At 55.0% G+C, this 19245-nt stretch overlaps 1 protein-coding gene across 5 annotated transcripts; it reads right to left on the bottom strand.

Annotated features, from left to right (window-relative positions):
- Positions 1 to 1383: 1383 nt before the first annotated feature.
- Positions 1384 to 18469, bottom strand: LOC108176303 (UL-16 binding protein 5). 5 transcript variants are annotated; one of them, XR_016233629.1, is made up of 8 exons: positions 15948 to 18469; positions 15282 to 15557; positions 14334 to 14465; positions 8638 to 13523; positions 7971 to 8246; positions 5641 to 7160; positions 4821 to 4921; positions 3191 to 3327 (listed from the first exon to the last, which is right to left on the bottom strand). XR_016233629.1 is itself a non-coding variant. In XM_070074602.2 (6 exons), the coding sequence occupies exons 2-6, from the start codon at positions 4891 to 4893 to the stop codon at positions 1561 to 1563; spliced, it is 726 nt and encodes a 241-aa protein (XP_069930703.1). In that variant the 5' UTR covers positions 4894 to 4921; positions 5641 to 6994; the 3' UTR covers positions 1384 to 1560. The 5 variants fall into 5 exon arrangements, 3 of the variants coding, with proteins under 3 accessions (XP_069930703.1, XP_089188704.1, XP_089188703.1); XM_070074602.2 differs by lacking the exons at positions 7971 to 8246; positions 8638 to 13523; positions 14334 to 14465; positions 15282 to 15557; positions 15948 to 18469 and adding exons at positions 1384 to 1573; positions 1931 to 2036; positions 2403 to 2678 and having other exon boundaries at positions 3070 to 3327; positions 5641 to 6994; XM_089332578.1 differs by lacking the exons at positions 4821 to 4921; positions 7971 to 8246; positions 8638 to 13523; ... (1 more) ...; positions 15282 to 15557; positions 15948 to 18469 and adding exons at positions 1384 to 1573; positions 1931 to 2036; positions 2403 to 2678 and having other exon boundaries at positions 3070 to 3327; positions 5641 to 5826; positions 5924 to 6984.
- Positions 18470 to 19245: the final 776 nt, after the last annotated feature.

Below are 19245 nucleotides of genomic sequence, written 5' to 3'. Positions count from 1 at the left end.
ACGGTGTTCTGGCCGCAACGTGCTGGCCGCGGCGGCCATTGGAGGGTGAACCAACAGCAAAGGAAGAGCTTTCTCTCTGTCTCTCTCTCTCATTGTCCACTCTGCCTGTCAAAAAAAAAAGAAAGAAAGAAAGAAAGAAAGAAAGAAAGAAAGAAAGAAAGAAAGAAAGAAAGAAGGAAAGAAAGAAAGAAAGAAATCAAGAGGATACAAGTTGAGAAGGAGGAAGTGAAACTATCTCTATTTGCAGATGACATGATTTTATATATGGGTATATATGGGGGACCCAAAGACTCTACCCACAGACTATTGGAACTCAGAGAAGAGTTTGGTAAAGTAGCAAGATATAAAGTTAATACACAAAAATCAACAGCCTTTGTATACACAGACAATGCCTTACCTTACACCTTACACAAAATCCCCTCAAATCTGTCAAAGACCCAAGTCTATGACAAGATACCATCACATTATTAGAAAACATTGGGGAAAACCCTGCAAGACATTGGCATAGGCAAAGAATTCTTAGAAAAATCCCAGAGGCACAGGCAATCAAATCCAAAATTGACAAACGGGATTACTTCAAATTGAGAAGCTTCTGCACTGCAAAGGAAATGCTCAGCAAAGTGAAGAGGCAACTGGTAAAATGGCAGAAATTACTTACCAACTATGCAACTGCTAAAGGATTAATAACCAGAATATGAAAAGAGATCACGAAACTCCACAACAGCAAACAATCCAGTCAAGAAATGAACTAAAGACTTAAACAGGCATTTTTCCAAGGAGGAAATCCAAATGACCAACAGACACCCTAAAAAACGCTCAGGGTCACTAGCCCTCAGGGAAATGCAAACCAAAATTGCAGTGAGGTTTCACCTCACCCCTGTCATAATGGGTTTCATACAGAAATCAATAAACAACATGGCTGGTGTGGATTTGTGGGAAAAGGTACCCTAATCCATGGTTGGTAGGAATTAAACCGGTACAGCTACTGTGGAATGTCAGTATTGAGTTACCTCAGAAATTTGAATAGAGACCAAGCATATGACCCAGCCATCCCACTCCTGGGATTTTACCAAGTGAAATGAAATCGGCATATGAAAGAGTTATCTGTACCCTCATGTTTATTGCAATTCAACTCACAATAGCTAAGATATGGAATCAACCCCAATGCCCATTAACTGAAGACTGGATAAAAGAAATTTTGTGATGAGTACGTATGCATCGACTGTTGAATTCTTTACTTAGGATATGCTAAGTTGATCTCTGTATATAAAGATAATTCAACATGAATCTTAATGAAGAATGGGATGGGAGAGGGAGTAGGAGATGGGATGGTTTGCAGGTGGGAGGGTGGTTATAGGAAGAAAAACCACTATAATCCAAAAGTTGTAATTTTGAAATTTGTATTTATTAAATAGAAATTTTAAATAAGAAAGAAAGACCAAAAAAAAAAAAAAAAGAACTTGTGCATCAGCCTTCTCTGGCAGCCCAATGTCTCCATCCCATTTGCCTCAAGCTCTTCAAGCTTCCATATCACATCTTGCATCAACTGCACGGGTCAAGCTAGTGAAAACACCTAAGGCACAAAGGCAGAAACAGCAGGAGATCACCTGATAAGGAAAAGGGTGGGGTGAATGGAGGAGACGGAGGGATGGATGGTGCTCTGCATGTTCAGACTCTCAGTGTGGATTTTTTCTGACTACACTAAGAGTCCCTGGGGAAGGTTCTGGTGACTCAGAGGGTGGGGCTCAGCTTTCTACTGAGGAACATGAGGTCTGCTTCTCCGGGACTCATCTCCACACAAGCAGGTCCAGCTCAGAGGGCAGGGGTGGACTCAGGGAATCCCTTTCCCATTTCCCAAGCCAGCCATCTGCCCCGTGCTTCCCTCCCGGTGCTGCCCTCCATACCTGTCACTCAGAATGGCTCCCCTTACCGGACAAGGAGGACTGAGCCGGTGAGGAGCAGGAGAAAAGTCCAGGACATGGGCATGGTGGCCGTGACCTTGGATGGGACGGCTCCTGAGGTTGTGGGTGGCTGCGCTGAAATGGAAGCAGAAGATTGGAGGCCCCCATGCAGACTCCAAACCCCAGGAGAGGCCTTCCAGCTCCTGCTCCTGGGAAAGGCAGCCATGCTGTTGCTGTCATAGGGAGGGACACAGCACTGGATCACGTTCTCAGACACACACACAGACATGCACACACCGGCACAACACACACACATGCATTCATGCCTACATCCTCACATGCACACACAGACACACAGCATGCACACAAATCCATGTTCCCACATGCATATCCACCGGCAACCACACCATTGCACCAAAACCCTTGCACACACACATGCACATGGTGGCTTCACCTCATCTCCAGGGAAAACCCCTTCCCGCCCCCCCTGGCCCTAGTTACCTGTAGACTCCAGCATCTCCTCCCTGGGCAACAAGAAGTTCCCCAGCCACCTTGTGCAGTCTCCCATGGACACCTTCCGCAAGAACTCAGTCAGCTGCCTGTCATTCTCCCAGGTCGTCTTCATCCAGCTGGCCCCAGGATGAACCTCTGTCCACATTCTGGTGTCCGGGTCAAAGAGGAGGCCGATCTGTCCATCGAAGCTGAACTGCCAGGACCCGTGCCTGCCGCCACTGGCTCCACGCCAGCAGCACATCCTGCCCTGCAGGCTCTGGAGATCTGTGCACATTGGAAAGACATTGGCAGAGATCAGTCTTGACAGGTCCTCTGCCCCACCTGGGATCCACTTCTCCCATCCGTCTCTCTGGTATCTCCTGGCCCTGCTCTGTCCTCTGCATCCTGCACTTCCTCCTGGGGCACTTGAGTGGGGCCAACTTGCAACTTCACAGAAACATAAGGAAGTCCCCGTGCCCAGATCAGTCTTGACAGACCCTCTGCCCCACCTGGGATCCTGCATTCCCGTCCCCTTTTCATCGCCTCACCCTGATGTCCTACCACTCCCACCTTGTCGCTGGGCCTCCAAAGGAACCCCAGTATCCAGTTCTGCACATGGAAATCCTCAGTCCTGGTTCACAGTACCTGCCCTCTGCCCAGGGACTTTCAGGCTCACCCTTGCTTGTGGAATGTTTCATTTCAGCCACTTGCTGGTTGAGGGAGTCCACCACATCTCGCAGCATTTCTGTCTGCTCTGCCCAGTTGTCAATGGCATCCACTTCCCTCCCAAGGGGGTCAAAAAAGCTGATCTGAGTGAAGCTGCAATCACAGTGCAGAATCCTCCTGTCATCCATGTGACCTTGAACATCACAGCGTTGCTGTCCATGTCTGGCCTTGGGATTGACAGTTATGTTGTAGCAGAGGGAGTGACTGTCTGTGGAAGAGAAACACGAGTGAGGCGTGGGGATGAGAAAGGACTCACACTCAACCTCTCCCCCAGCTCCAAGACACTCAGGAGCCCACCTGAAGGGCGGGGCTGGGACGCAGGGAAATCAATTCCTGCCATGGCAACTCCATCACTGGCTCCTGACTTTCTCCCACCTGTGCTCCTTGTAATTCATTCAGGTTCTCTGACCAAGTATACAGGGTCCTCACATGGCCCCCGAGACTCAGAGGGAGCTGGTGACAGGAGTCCTGTGTAAGCACACACAGTACCTAAGCTCACATGCATCTGAGCAGAAACTCCGACACCACGTGCTTAGGAAGTGCAAACCCTGGTGTGCATGGTCCCTGGGCAGCCACTGTCTTCTGGGAGCATCTGGCAGAACTGACTCCAAGAGGCAAGAGAAAGACAGAGACAGGTGTGCCTAGGAGGGCAGGACTGAGAACAAGGTTTCCCGAGAGGCAGGCCGCGGGAAACAGCAACGGCTCTCATTGCACGCCTCTGGGTGAAGGAAAGTCTAGGTAACTCGGGGAGTGAGCACACGAGGACACCAACGTCCAAACCAGAAACCGCAGATCTCCACGTACATCCCATGGACGCCGGTCCTGGGTAAAACACAGAACTCAAGCCCAGAACTTCAGTTTCCTGAGCTGGAGCCACCCGTGCCCCTCGCCTGTGAGGAACTCATGGTGGGCGCCCTGTGAAAGGCAGGCGTCTTCTTAACTCCTCCAGAGGTACTGGCTCTAGGTTAGGTAGGAAGTGAGCAGGGAGGGTGTTGGAGAGGGACCCTGGGCCACAGAGGGGCCTCTTGAGGGTGGAGAGCAGCAGGTCTGTTTAGTTCACAGTCATGGTAGGCTCCCATGGCTGGAGATCACAGGAAGCCTGTCAGGAGGGGTTGGGCAAGACCTTGACATCTGCCAGCTCACATTCCTCCCTTAAGGGAGGCCTCTCAGCTGCTGGGAGCTGTTTGAGCAGCAGCCCTGCAAGCACAGGGTGTGAGTCATCCTCCCCTGCGTGTGGAAGAAACTCCTCCTGCAGGAACTTAACACAGATTATGGGTGAGACCACCCTGTAAGGTAGCTGAGTCTGCTGGACAGGTGGTGAAGCAGGTGAACACTGGGTGAATACCAGGCTGACTCCCAGAATTCCCTCTGAGAGGATATCTAGTAACCAGCTAAGGGCTTGCAGGCCATGTAGCATCAGCTGCAACCACCCCGCTCTGAGCTTCCAGCACCACAGGAACCTCAGACAACACGTGGGTCTTCAAGGTGCTCACAGAAAGTACATGTTCCCAGGAAAACAGGGACTCTGTGTGCACAGGTTTCAAAACGTTTTCTGCGCCCAATTAGACACCTTTTCATCCCATCTCTCCACAAATTGGTTGAAGATGTGAATGAATGAATGAATGAACGCGGTTGTATTTGCCCCATTCTCCACTGACAGAGTTCTGTGCTGGGAAAGGGGCCGTGTAGGGCAATTCCTACCTGGAGATCCTAGCCTGGGCCTCCAGTGTGGACAGGCAAGGCCACACCCACTACACAAGGGACGTCTACCCATTTCAGTGTGCACACAAGTTGGCCAGCTCCTGTGAAAACAAGGCTCGTCACCTATAATGCTGCCTCCCAACAGCGAGGGGAAGTGCAGGACAAGGTGCCTGAACCCAGGGTGGTGGTGGGGGGATGGTGGCCCCATCCCTTCAAATTCAGGCACTGGGCTGAGGTCTGGGTGTGCCTGCCTGGGGTGACCTCTGGCAGCGGAATGATGCCATCAGGTAGGGGAAAAGTCAGGACCTGCCAGATGAGAAAGGGACAGATTGGACCCGAAGCCCGGGGATCCTGGTCCTGTGGCAAACTAGTCTACAGGCTTCCAGTGACTAAGCGACTCAGGGCAGAACAGGCCGGATGAGAAAGGCAGACTGGCAGGGAATCCCCGTGTTCCTGGTCCCGTGCTGAGATGGCCCCGGGGCTCACAGAACTCATCAACTCAGGAGCAATGTGGCCTGACGAGGCTGTGAGCGGTGGTGGATAGTGGGTGGTGGCTGGCAGCAAGTGGACGCTGGTGGTTGGAGGGGGAGTTGTGGTTGCAGAGCGGAGTTGGGGGATGGCCTTCCTGCAGGGTCCGCACTCATTCACGCCCCCTGGCTCAGTGACCCCAGGACGGCCCTGGGGACCATCAGTTTCCACCACCCCCTCCCATCCTCCTCCTGTGACCTCTAGGAGAAGCGGCCTCAGGGTAGCCACAGGCCTGAGAGGAGGTCCCCACCCTCTCTCCCAGGCCCTGTTCCCCTGCCCTGAAAGCACTCACCGGCCAGCAGTGCCCGGAGCCCGGCTGCCAGCAGAGGCAGGAGCAGAAGCAGCAGGGATGTGAAGCAGCGCAGGGCTAGCAGCTCCATCCTGGAGTGAGTGAGTTCAGCACTGACTGCGTATTTAAGGACAGCCAACTCATTTACATACAGTTACAAGGACTTCTTCGCGCCACTGGCTGCTGGCCCTGTGCCCTCGAAATAAGGGTGGAGTGAGAGCAGCTCTGAGGTAGCCCCCTGAATCTTGTCTGCAGTTACCCGTGCTGGCTTTGTGGCTGCACTTACCAGGGCTGCCTGCAGGGGCGCTGACACCCATCCTCCACAGGGAAACTCTAGTGGCTATTGTTGGAAATGTTTCTCCCTGTAGAAGCTGCTGCTTTAGTTAAATGTGTGTGGATTTCTCTTGTTTCTCTCTCTCTCTTTTTTTTCAGTAATCGGAGGGGCAGCAAGTGAGAAACTTGCCTCCCTCCAATCGTTTTGAAGGAGAATGGGCCTTCCCTGTCCTGCCCTGAGCGCTCTGAGCTAAAAGCGCAGAGGCTGCACAGGGAGCATTGGATGGAGTTGTTCCTTGGGATGCTTTGTGCCATCCAAGAGCCAGAAAGAGTCCAGCACCTGCAGGGTCCGGAACACTGCAGGTGAGAACGCTCTCCTCTCTCTCTCCCTCCTTCTCACTCTCTCTCTCTCTCTCTCTCCCTCTTTCCCTGTGTGTGTGTGTGTGTGTTGCTCTGCCTACAGAAGGAAAGGTGGAGGGAGGGTGAGGAGAAGGAGAAGGAGCAGGAGGAGGGAAGGAGGACAGACAGATGAAGAACAGGTGGCCGTCTTCAGGGAGGCAGGCAGGCAGGCAGGTGTCCTGCATTCCTGGTGCTTGTTAAAACCCACTCCGAGGTGTGGCTGCAGCACAGCTCAGGCTCCCTTTTCCCTCTTGCTGAGCGAGAGGTGTCCATGGAGCACCCGCTGCTGCCCACTCTGACAATGATTCCTCAAGTGGAGCGTACATACAGCTTGCTTCCCACAAACCATGTGCCTGTGTTCCTGTGCCCCAGTCTCCCGTGACTGGGCCCTGAATCTGCGCTACACAATCCTGAGCTGGCTAAGCCTTCTTCAACCCACAGGCCATGAATCAGCTGCTGAACCTGGTGTAGGAAAGGGCCCCTCCCTCTCCCTCTCCCTCCACCAGGCTGGCTCGTGACAGGGAGAATTTCTTAGAACTCAGGGCTGAGCTGGTCCAAGTTAATGCTACTGAGGGACATGAGGACTGATTTTCCTGTCTCATTTCCAGAATGAGACAGTGCAGTCCAGGGGGCAGGGCTGGACTCAGGGAATTCCCTCTGCCATCATCCCACCCAATCCCATCTGCCCTCTGCTTCCCTCCCAATGCTGCCCTCCATACCTGTCACTCAGAATGGCTCCCCTTGCATGACAAGGAGGACTGAGCTGGTGAGGAGCAGGAGAAAGGCCAAGGGCATGGGCATGGTGGCCGTGGCCTTGGATGGGACTGGTCCTGAGGTTGTGGGTGGCCGTGCTGAAATGGAAGCAGAACACTGGAGGCCCTGTCCAGAACCCAAACCCCAGGGAGGCCTTCCAGCTCCTGCTCCTGGGAAAAGCAACCATACAGACAGCTGGCACCCGTACTGTGAACTGCTGTGACAGGTCCTGGAATAGCAGGGAGGAAGCCAGGGTGACCATGCAGACCGTCCCTCCTGGGAGGCCAAGATGGGAGAGGCTGGGGGTGGTGGCTAGAAGGGAGGCAGGAGCTGGACCTGGAGATGGTTCTGAAGGACCCCAGAGAGACAGCAGAGGAAAAGGGAGAACCGGGATTCTAGGAAGAGGGGAAGGCGAGGGAGAAGGTCTAGAAACAGTGATGTCCACGGGGTGGAGGCCAGCAGGAGGGCGCGTCAGGGAACTGAAATCCACGCCGTGTGGGAGAGATGAGCAGGAAGAGCAGGAGAGGTGTGAGGACAGGCACAGAGGTGATGCTGCGGTTGTCATTGGGAGGACACATCACACTGGATTGTGAACTCAGACACACAGGCTCACACACACCTGCACACAGCACCCTACCATGCACCCACAAAGCACAGGACTCACAGGCTCACACAGAACACATGTACTGTCACACACACACTCTCATTCATACACACTCACATTCCCACTTCACACGCACCAGCATCCACACCCTTACATGCACACACACCCATATCCTGGCATGCACACACACCCGGGTACAGCACACTCACATGCACACAGCACCCACACCTTGCACGCACACACTGGGGTGGCTTCACCTCATCTCCAGGGAAAACCCCTTCCCGCCACCCCTGGCCCTCGTTACCTGTAGACTCCAGCATCTCCTCCCTGGGCAACAAGAAGTTCCCCAGCCACCTTGTGCAGTCTCCCACGGACACCTTCCGCAAGAACTCAGTCAGCTGCCTGTCATTCTCCCAGGTGGTCTTCAACCAGCTGGCCCCAGGATGAACCTCTGTCCACTTTCTGGCGTCCGGGTCAAAGAGGAGGCCGATCTGTCCATCAAAGCTGAACTGCCAGGACCTGTGCCTGCCGCCACTGGCTCCACGCCAACAGCACATCCTGCCCTGCAGGCTCAGGGGATCTGCCCCCATTGGAAAGACATTGTCAGAGATCAGTCTTGACTGATCCCCTGACCCACCTGGGATCCACTTCTCCCATCCGTCCCTCTGGTATCTCCTGGCCCTGCTCTGTCCTCTGCATCCTGCACTTCCTCCTGGGGCACTTGAGTGGGGCCAACTTGCAACTTCACAGAAACATAAGGAAGTCCCTGTGCCCAGATCAGTCTTGACAGACCCTCTGCCCCACCTGGGATCCTGCATTCCCGTCCCCTTTAACATCGCCTGGTCCTGATTTCCTACCTCTCCACCTTGTCGCTGGGCCTCCAAAGGAAGCGCATTGTCCAGTTCTGCACGTGGAAATCCTCAGTCCTGGTTCACAAACCCTGCCCTCTGCCCAGGGACTTTCAGGCTCACCCTTGCTTGTGGAATGTTTCATTTCGGCCACTTGCTGGTTGAGGGCGTCCACCACATCTCGCAGCATTTCTGTCTGCTCTGCCCAGTTGTCAGTGGCTGGCAGCAAGTGGACGCTGGTGGGTTGGAGTGGGAGTTTGTGGGTGTCGAGCGGGGACGCCTCCGTGCAAGGTTCGCACTCATTTGCGTGCCCCCTGGCTCTGTGCCTACTGTCGGCAGGATGGGGGGTAGGGCACCAGCAGTTCCCACTGCTCCATCCCATCCTCTTCCTTGGACTCCAGGAGAAGCCGCCTCAGGGAAGCGCAGGCCTGCGAGGAGGTCCCCACCCTCTCTCCCTGCCCTGTGCCCTGCCCTGAACGCACTCACCGGCCAGCGGCGCCCAGAGCCCAGCTGCCAGCAGACGCAGAAGCAGAAGCTACAGAAAAGTGAAGGGGTGCCCGGGCAGCAGCTCCATTGCAGAGTACTGAGTCAGTTCAGAGCTCACTGGGTATTTAAGTACAGGAATTGTGTAGGTACCCGGGTTTATTGGTTAAGGAAGGCTGGGGTGAGAGTGGCTCCAAGGCAGCTAGGTTATAGATTAATCTTTGCCGCTGCCTCTAAGGCTTAGTCTGCAAGGGCGCTGACAGGGGCACTGATACCCGTCTTCCCCAAGGAAAACTAGCGCTATTGTTGGAATTGTTTTCTCCTTCTTGAGGTTTGCTGTTTTAGTTAAATGTGTGTGAGATTTCTGGTGCCTTTTTTTTTTTTTTCCAGTAATCGGAGGGACAGCCAGTGAGAAGCTCACCCCCACCTCCGAATCATTTTGAAGAACAGCTCGGCCTGCCCTGTCCCGCCCTGAGCGCTAGGAGCTAAAAGGGCATCGGTTTTAAAAGGGTGCGGAGGGCTGGTGCTGCAGCTCACAAGGCTAATCCTCCGCCTGCGGCATGAGCAGCCTGGGTTCTAGTCCCAGTTGGGTCGCTGGATTCTGTCCTGGTTGCTCCTCTTCCAGTCCAGCTCTCTGCTGTGGCCCGGGAAGACAGTAGAGGATTGCATAAGTGCTTGGGCCTCTGCACTCGCATGAGAGGCCAGGAAGCACCTAGCGCCGGCCATGGTGGCCATTTGGGGAGTGAAGCAACAGAAGGAAGACCTTTCTCTCTGTCTCTCTCTCTGTCTATAACTCTGCCTGAAAAAAAAAAAAAAAAAGGGCGCAGAGCTGCACAGCCAGTTGCCAAGAGTGAGTCTCTTGGTTGCCAAGAGTGAGTCAGAGTCCAGCACCTACACGCCTGAACGGGCTCGCTCGCTCTCTCTCTCTCTCCCTCTCCCTGTCTCTCTCTCTGTTGCTTGCTCTGTGTGTGTGTGTGTGTGTGTGTGTCTTGCTCTTCCTAGAGAAGGAAAGGTGGAGGGAGGGTAGGGAGAAGGAGAAGGAGGACAGACAGAGGAAGAACAGGTGGGCGGGCTGCAGGGAGGCAGGCACCAGGCATCCTGGGTTCCTGGCCTTGTTAAAACCCCACTCTGGGGTGTGGGGTGCAGCACACCTTGGGCTCCCCTTTCCCCCTTGCTGGCTGAGAGGTGTCCATTGAGCACCCGCTGCCACCCACTGCTGTCTCTATGGTGAAGAGCATGAGTTCAGCGCCACTAGCACATAAATAAGGCACACAGTATTTATGAAACAAATCTTCAATCAGGTCAAACATTTTGATGTTTGGGATCCAGACTCTCTTGTGCCCTCACTGTGCCAGCAGCAACCGTAGAGGGGTCTGGGGTTTGGATTCCACCTTGACTGCCTTACCCCACCTCTAACCCCATGCATGCATCATCTAGGGCGCCCATTCTGGGCTTTGGGCTTCGCTGGAGCAGCTGGAACGCCCGGCCTGCAGGGCTGGAGTAGCCCGCACTCTCTGAACTTGGGTTAACGGCTCATGACAGGTGAAAATATGTAATCAATACATAAAAACAAAATGGTAAAGAAATGTAACACGAGAAGGAGTGCACAGGTAGTGTCTTGCAGGCTGATCTAAACTCTCACTGGCACGACTGCTTGCAGTCACTCTCCTTCTTATATTCCGTGTTTCTCTTTATAACTTGGATGTTAAACTGGGCTCTTCCAGGTGTCAATTGAAAAAAAGCTAAAAATAAATAAATAAATAAAAATGACACTTTGACCAAGTCTCCCAGGTCTTCCCTATTCCCTCAAAGGAACGCTTCCACATAGGACTCTGGGCCACTCAGCACGGAATCTGGGCTCCTGGGCTAGGCAGGGCCTACATCCTTCCTCAGCCTGATGAGGTCACAGGAGACATGTGGGGAGCAACCGGACTAGACTGAGTTACTGGAATTAAGACTTATTCTATGCATCTGCTCTCCCACAATATGGCGCTGGGAGAGAAGTAAACAGCTTCCGCACAGCTGCCTCCAGTTCAACCAATTAACTGTAGGACTTGCTCCTGATTGGAGAGCAGCGTACTCGGCGTGTGGGCAGCCGAGTTGGGATTGGCGGAGGAGGACTATAAAGGAGGAGAGAGACGGCATGCACCAGGAACATCTATGGGGAACATCTAAGGGAACCCGTGCAGCCCCCGAGAAAGCCGGCCGGCGGTGTGCCGCTCCCCTGCGGAAGTGGGGAATGCGGCCAGGGGGAACTGCCCTTCCACGGAGGTGGAAGGGATAGTAGCCAACCCGGGAAGAACCAGCAGCAAACCCGGGGAGGGCCGAGCAGACGAAAAGAACAGCGCAGGGTTCAGTGTTGCTCCTCCACAAAGAGGGGGAGCGACATAATGGTGCCGTGACTCGGATAGGAAACCTAGGACGGATATGAAACTTAGGAGGGAAGAAACGGGAAGAACTAGGGAAAATATCGGAGAGAGAAACTAGCAAACAGCCTAGGGAAAATATCGGAGGGAGAGACTAGCAAACAGCCTAGGGAAAAGCCGGACGAAAAAGGAGCCGGAAGAAGCTATTGAAAGCCTAGGCATAGACTCGGATACGGACTACGGGGGGAAGCTGGGAGAAATCTCTAAGGTCGAAAGCGAAAGTGAAAGCTAGAACAAACAGACTCGGACGCGGACTGTGGGGAGAGGCCAGGAGAAATGAGGGAGGAATATCGTTGGAGGAAAGTTTGGGGAAACATACCGGGTAGAGAAAAATGTTAGGGAAATTGAAGCCGCGGGGGGCAGGCCGAGGCGGATACGAAAGCCACTTTGGGATTCTCAAGTTAGCCCGGGAATAGGGGGCGAAAAGTTGAAACTAGAAGCTGAAACGTGAGCCTGGTTGGGATCCGTCTGATTAGCCCGGGGAGCAAAGGACGGGAAGCCAAACCGTGGGGCGGAGACGTACGCTGGGTTGAATTCGCCAGGCTAGCCCGGGGAACTTAGATTGAATGCTAGTGGCGGACACGTAAGCTACGCTGTGTTACTCGCGGAAGCCGCCGCGTGCAGAGAGAGCACGGGGCGTGAATAGATAGGGAACGCAGGGCTGGCGCGAGGCCGTGGTGCGGGCGCGAAGTGCGTGGAGACCGCGGAGCGTGCGCGCAGAGCCGGGAACCCGCCGGCGGGGCGAGGCGCCGGGAAGCCGCGCAGAGCCAGGAACCCGCCGGCGGGGTGAGGCGCCGGGAAGCCGCGCAGAGCCGAGAAGCAGCCTCGGGGCGAGCGCCGGCGGGAAGCCGCAGGGATAAGAGAAACAGAAGTTTGGAAGTGGAGTGAGAGAAATGGGAATGTTGGCAGACAGAAGTAAAATGGGAGAAATAGGAATGCCCGGAGATAGAGAAATAGAGAAATAGAAAGGCCTCCCTACAATACAACAATTAGAAGGCTTGGATTCGGTCTGCCCGATTAGTGAGGCGATGAGCACCTGGGCGGCTAGCAGCTTATGCGCCGCAGGTCACCGAAGACAGGCACGAATTAACATCAGTAAGGCCTCCCCACAAAAAGGCAAAGAGAAGGCTTGGATTCGGTTTGCCTGATAGGGCTTGTAAGCCCCTGCAGGCTCGACCAGAGCATGCGCTGCAGGGCACCGAACACAGGCACGCATCAGCGCCTAAAAACCTCCTCACAACATGGCGAAGAGAGGACCCGGATTCGGTTTGCCTGATTGATAGGACTTGTAAGAGCCTGTGGCAACTCTAGCAAGTAGAGCAGAGTGTGTGCCGCGGGACACCGAAGACAGGCGCGTATCAATGCCAAAAAATAAAAAGAAAGGGGGATCTGTGGGGAGCAACCGGACTAGACTGAGTTACTGGAATTAAGACTTATTCTATGCATCTGCTCTCCCACAATATGGCGCTGGGAGAGAAGTAAACAGCTTCCGCACAGCTGCCTCCAGTTCAACCAATTAACTGTAGGACTTGCTCCTGATTGGAGAGCAGCGTACTCGGCGTGTGGGCAGCCGAGTTGGGATTGGCGGAGGAGGACTATAAAGGAGGAGAGAGACGGCATGCACCAGGAACATCTATGGGGAACATCTAAGGGAACCCGTGCAGCCCCCGAGAAAGCCGGCCGGCGGTGTGCCGCTCCCCTGCGGAAGTGGGGAATGCGGCCAGGGGGAACTGCCCTTCCACGGAGGTGGAAGGGATAGTAGCCAACCCGGGAAGAACCAGCAGCAAACCCGGGGAGGGCCGAGCAGAAAAAAGAACAGCGCAGGGTCCTGTGTCGTTCCTCCACGAAGAGGGGGAGCGACAGAGACAGGCTCGTCCTGTTTCCCAGTAGAGAAGGAAGGGGCCAGAGTCCCTGGGTAGGGGAGCTCTCAATGCACACAGCTCGACGTGAGTAGACCCCAGAGGCCCAAGAGGGCTGCAAGCACTTTCCACGGCCCAACAACTCCAAAGGCACCCAGTGGTGAATGTCCCAGATAGGCAGCGTCATGTCAGCCGTGTGGTCACTGTGGTTGTGATTCCAGCATCACAGATGAGAGAGGCCCTGGTTAGAGAAAAGACAGGTGATGCCCTGCTCCAGGACAGCCCCAGCTACTCCTAGAGTCCTCCTCCCGTCTCAGGAATTCTCAATTCCCCACCCCATCAGATGCAATAAAGAAGGAATCTTCCTCAGATTCTCAGCACAGATGCTGTACACCTGCCCGCCCGCTCTCCTGCCCTGAGAGTGGACTTTGCTTACAACAGACCTTGCTAGTTAATTTTAACCTTGGAGCATTCCAGAGTTCTCTTCCTGCAGGGGGACCAAGACCTTGGACAGGTTCTCTGGTAACAGGAACGCCCTGCCCTCTGCATTAGGAATTGGTTCCCAAAGGCCTTCCCACCCCTCATCCTGGGATGGGCTCAGCCTCCTCTTTGCTTGGAGGGTGGGATCTCTGACAACGACTCCTCAAGTGAGCGTCCATGCTGCTTGCTGCCCACAAACCCTATGCCTGTGTTCCTGTGTCCCAGTCTCCCGTGACTGGGCCCTGAATCTGCGCTACAAAATCCTGAGCTGGCTAAGCCTTCTTCAACCCACAGGCCATGAACCAGCTGCTGAACCCGGTGTAGGAAAGGGCCCCTCCCTCTCCCTCTCCCTCCACCAGGCTGGCTCCTGACAGGGAGAATTTCTTAGAACTCAGGGCTGAGCTGGTCCCAGTTAATGCTACTGAGGGACATGAGGACTGATTTTCCTGTCTCACTTCCAGAATGAGACAGTGCAGTCCAGGGGGCAGGGCTGGACTTGGGAATTCCCTCTGCCATCGTCCCACCCAATCCCATCTGCCCTCTGCTCCCCTCCCAATGCTGCCCTCCATACCTGTCACTCAGAATGGCTCCCCTTGCATGACAAGGAGGACTGAGCTGGTGAGGAGCAGGAGAAAGGCCAAGGGCATGGGTATGGTGGCCGTGGCCTTGAATGGGACTGGTCCTGAGGTTGTGGGTGGCCGTGCTGAAATGGAAGCAGAACACTGGAGGCCCTGTCCAGAACCCAAACCCCAGGGAGGCCTTCCAGCTCCTGCTCCTGGGAAAGGCAGCTGTGCACACAGCTGGCAACCATACTGTGAACTGCTGGGACAGGTCCTGGGGTAGCAGGGAGGGAGGATGGGAAAGATCTGCCAGAGAGGAAGTCGGGGTGACCATGCAGACCATCCCTCCTGGGGGGCCAAGATGGGAGAGGCTCGGGGTGGCACCAGGAAGGGAGGCAGGAGCTGGACCTGGAGATGGTTCTGAAGGAACCAAGGGAGAGAGCGGAGGAAACGGGAGAAAAGCGAATCTAAGAAGAGGGGACTGCGAAGAAGGGCTAGAAACAGTGATGTCCACGGGGTGGAGGCCAGCAGGGGGCGGGTGAGGGGACTGAAATACACGCTGAGGAAGAGATGAGCAGGAGGAGGAGGAGAGGCGTGAGGACAGGCACAGCTCCGGATGTGAGGACACATATTGGATTGCTTTCTTAGACACACAGCATCACACACACATGCACACAGCACCCTAACATGCACACAAACAGCAAAGGACACGCATAGGCTCACTCAGCACACATACACTGTCACACCCACACTCTCATACATGCACACCCACATTCCCACGCCACACCCACCAGCATCCACTCCCTTATATGCACACACACCCATACCCTCGCATACACACAAACCAAAGTACAGCACACTCACATGCACAGTGCACCCACACCGTGCATGCATGCACTGGGGTGGCTTCACCTCATCTCCAGGGAAAACCCCTTCCCGCCCCCCCTGGCCCTCGTTACCTGTAGACTCCAGCATCTCCTCCCTGGGCAACAAGAAGTTCCCCAGCCACCTTGTGCAGTCTCCCACGGACACCTTCCGCAAGAACTCAGTCAGCTGCCTGTCATTCTCCCAGGTCGTCTTCAACCAGCTGGCCCCAGGATGAACCTCTGTCCACATTCTGGCGTCCGGGTCAAAGAGGAGGCCGATCTGTCCACCGAAGCTGAACTGCCAGGACCCGTGTGTGCCACCACTGGCTCCACGCCAGCAGCACATCCTGCCCTGCAGGCTCAGGGGATCTGTCCCATTGGAAAGACATTGTCAGAGATCAGTCTTGACAGATCCTTTGCCCCACCTTGAATCCACTTCTCCCATCCGTTTCTCTGGTATCTCCTGGCCCTGCTCTGTCCTCTGCATCCTGCAATTTCTCCTGGAGCACTTGCGTGGGGCCAACTTGCAACTTCACAGAAACATAAGGAACTCCCCATGCCCAGATTTGGCTTAACAGACCCTTTGCCCCACCTGGGATCCTGCATTCCCGTCGACTTTGCATCGCCTGGCCCTGATGTCCCACCTCTCCCGCCCTGCCATTGGGCCTCCAAATGAAGAGCAGCGACCAGTTCTGCACATGGAAATCCTCAGTCCTGGTTCACAATACCTGTCCTCTGCCCAGGGTCTTTCAGGCTCACCCTTGCTTGTGGAATGTTTCATTTCAGCCACTTGCTGGTTGAGGGCGTCCACCACATCTCGCAGCATATCTGTCTGCTCTGCCCAGTTGTCAATGGCATCCACTTCCCTCCCAAGGGGGTCAAAAAAGCTGATCTTAGTGAAGCTGCAGTCATAGTGCAGAATCCTCCTGTCATCCACGTGACCTTGAACATCACACCGTTGCTGTCTGGGTCCAGCCTTGGGATTGACAGTTATGACATAGCAGAGGGAGTGACTGTCTGTGGAAGAGAAACACGAGTGAGGCATGGGGATGAGAAAGGACTCACACTCAACCTCTCCCCCAGCTCCAAGACACTCAGGAGCCCGCCTGAAGGTCGGGGCTGGGACACAGGGAGATCACTTCCCACCATGGCAACTCCATCACTGGCTCCTGACTTTCTGCCACCTGTTCTCCTTGTAATTCATTCAGGTTCTCTGACCAAGTACACAGGGTCCCAGCATGGCCCCCGAGACTCGGAGGGAGCTGGTGACAGGAGTCCTGTGTAAGCACACACAGTACCTAAGCTCACATACATCTGAACAGAAACTCCGACACCACGTGCTTAGAAAGTGCAAACCATGGTGTGCATGGTCCCTGGGCAGCCACTGTCTTCTGGGAGCATCTGGCAGAACTGACTCCAAGAGGCAAGAGAAAGACAGAGACAGGTGTGGCTAGGAGGGCAGGATTGAGAAACACGGTTTCCAGAGTATGGCAGGAGTGGGCGATCAGGGCAGATCAGTCAGCTGGGGCGTCCTACAGGGAAGAGTGTGAAGAGACAGGTGGACATACAGGAGTGCACCTGTCACCTGAGTGCATGCACACATGCACCTATGTGGACCCAACCAGGGCTGACACCACACACCGGGAAGCAGCTGGCAGAAGCAGTTAGCACAGTGGCTGGATGATGACCGCCTCCCCTACCCGCACCTGAGGCCAAATCTCCTGTCCAGACGAGGACTGAAAACAGCAGCACTGAGCGGGACCCAGTGAGAGGAGAGGAAACTCTTTCTTAGGAAAGGTCAAGGCAGTCACAGGTTTACAGTGAGAGACAGCAACAGCTTTTACTGTAGTTCTCTGGTTGTAGAAAAGCCTGGGTAACTCGGGCAATGAGCACACGAGGACTCCAAAACCCATCACAGGAACCGCAGATCTCCACGCGCATCCCGTGGATGCTGGTCCTGGGTAAATCACAGAACTCAAGCCCAGATCTTCAGTTTCCTGAGCTGGAGCCACCCGTGCCCCTTGCCTCTGAGGAACTCCTGGTGGGGTGCAGGAGCAGGGAGCCTGTCCACTGATGCCAGCACGAGGCAGCACCACTCACCTCAAGGTGAGCTCACACCTGCAGCTCAGGGAGTGTCCCCACGTGGACCCAGGACCCCGCTGGACAGTACAGGAGTAGCAGTAATGCTGCAACCACAGGACCCCACTCCTCTCCCTGCAGCCACCAGAAGCCGCAGCAGGACAGAATCCACTGCTGACTCTCACACACACACCCGAGACTCCACTCGAGAAGGACACCCTGTGGGCTGGGGCTCCAGCAGCCAGGGCATTGAGGATGCCGCGAACCTGGGGTGGGCAAATGGGACCCTGCTCAGATCTGGGCCCTAGTTCCTTTGCAAGTTGTCCCTGGCTGGTGGTGTCACTGCCACCCCCAGAAAGAGTTGAGCAGCTGGGGAGACAGATGACTCAGAGCCAGTACAGTCGTCCTTTGCACACAAGTTGGCCAGTTCTGTACAAAACAAGGCTCATCACCTATAGCGATTCCTCCCAGCAGCCAGGAGGAAGTCAGGAGAAGGTGCCTGAACCCAGGGTGGTGGTGGGGGAATGGTGGCCCCATCCCTTCGAATTCAGGTCCTGGGCTGAGGTCCAGGTGTGCCTGCCTGGGGTTTCCTCAGGTAGGGGATAGACGCCTTCAGGTAGGGGAGAAGTCAGGACCGGCCCAATGAGCGAGGGACAGATTAGACCCGAAGCCCGGGGATCCTGGTCCTGTGCCAAGACTTTCTACAGGCTTCCAGTGACTAGGCGACTCAGGAGGGAGGTGGCCGGATGAGAAAGGCAGACTGGCAGGCAATCCCTGTGTTCCTGGTCCCGTGCTGAGATGGCCCCGGGGCTCACAGGACTCATCAACTCAGGAGTGAAGTGGCCTGATGAGGCTGTGAGCTGTGTAGCAGCAAGTGGATGCTGATGGGTTGGAAGGGGAGTTTTTGGTTGCAGGAGGGGTCAGGGGAAAGCCGAGGTCGCCTCCGTGCAGGGTGCGCTCTCCTCCACGTGACCACTGGATCCGTGCCCAGGGTTGGGGCACCAGCATTTTCCACCGCCCCCTCCCATCCTCCTCCTGTGACTTCTGGGAGAAGCCTCCACTGGGAAGCGCAGGCCTGCGAGGAGGTCCCCACCCTCTCTCCCTGCCCTGTGCCCTGCACTCACCGGCCAGCGGTGCCCCGAGCCCGGCTGCCAGCAGACACAGGAGCAGAAGCAGCAGGGAAGGGAAGCAGTGCCCGTCCAGCAGCTCCATGGCTGTGTGAGTGAGTCAGTTCGGAGCTCACTGGGTATTCTAGTACAGGAATTGTGATGTCAAGTGGTTTTATTGGTCGAAGGGAGGATGGGGTGAGAGTGGCTTCAAGACAGCTAAGTTATAGATTAATCTTTGCGGCTGCCACTAAGGCTTCGTCTGCAGTTGCGCCGATACCGTCTTCCCCAAGGAAAACTAGCGCTATTGTTATAAATGTTTTCTCCCCGTTGAAGTTTGCTGCTTTAGTTAAATGTGCGTGAGATTTCTGGTGTCTCTTTTTTTTTTTTTTTTTCAGTAATCGAAGGGACAGCCAGTGAGCTCGCCCCCGCCCCCGAATCTTTTTGAGGGACAATTAGGCCTGCCCTGTCCCGCCCTGAGCACTGAATGCTAAAAGGGCCCTGGTGTTAAAAGGGCACTGAGGCCACACAGGAAGCAGGTTGCCAGGAGTGAGTGAGTCCAGTACCTACAAGCCTGAACACTGCAGGTGAGAGCGCTCTCTCTCTCCCTCTCTGCCTTCCTCCCACCCTCCCTCTCTCTCTCTCTCTCTCTCTCTCTCTCTCTCTCTCTCTGTCTCTCTGTGTGTGTGTGTGTGTCTTGCTCTACCTACAGAAGGAAAGGCAGAGGAGGGTGGGGAGAAGGAGAAGGAGGGAAGGAGGACAGACAGAGGAAGAACAGGTGGGCGGGCTGCAGGCAGGCAGGCAGGCAGGCATCCTGGGTTCCTGGCCTTGTTAAAACCCCACTCCGGGGTGGGGCACAGCTCAGTCTCCCC

The sequence above is a fragment of the Oryctolagus cuniculus genome, chromosome 5 (genome assembly GCF_051225735.1).
Source record: "Oryctolagus cuniculus isolate XC-2025 breed Fujian yellow rabbit chromosome 5, ASM5122573v1, whole genome shotgun sequence".
NCBI classification, from domain to species: Eukaryota; Metazoa; Chordata; class Mammalia; order Lagomorpha; family Leporidae; genus Oryctolagus; species Oryctolagus cuniculus.
The sequence above is the reverse complement of the archived record's forward strand: the minus strand, read 5'-3'. Positions and strand labels throughout refer to the sequence as shown.

Coding starts and splice junctions, on each gene's coding strand:
- LOC108176303 (XM_089332577.1), bottom strand. CDS start 5,728: ATGGAGCTGCTAGCCCTGCGCTGCTTCACATCCCTGCTGCTTCTGCTC. Junction 2,679..3,069: donor GAAACATTCCACAAGCAAGG/GTGAGCCTGAAA, acceptor CAATGTGCACAG/ATCTCCAGAGCCTGCAGGGC. Junction 2,037..2,402: donor GGAGATGCTGGAGTCTACAG/GTAACTAGGGCC, acceptor CTTCCATTTCAG/CGCAGCCACCCACAACCTCA.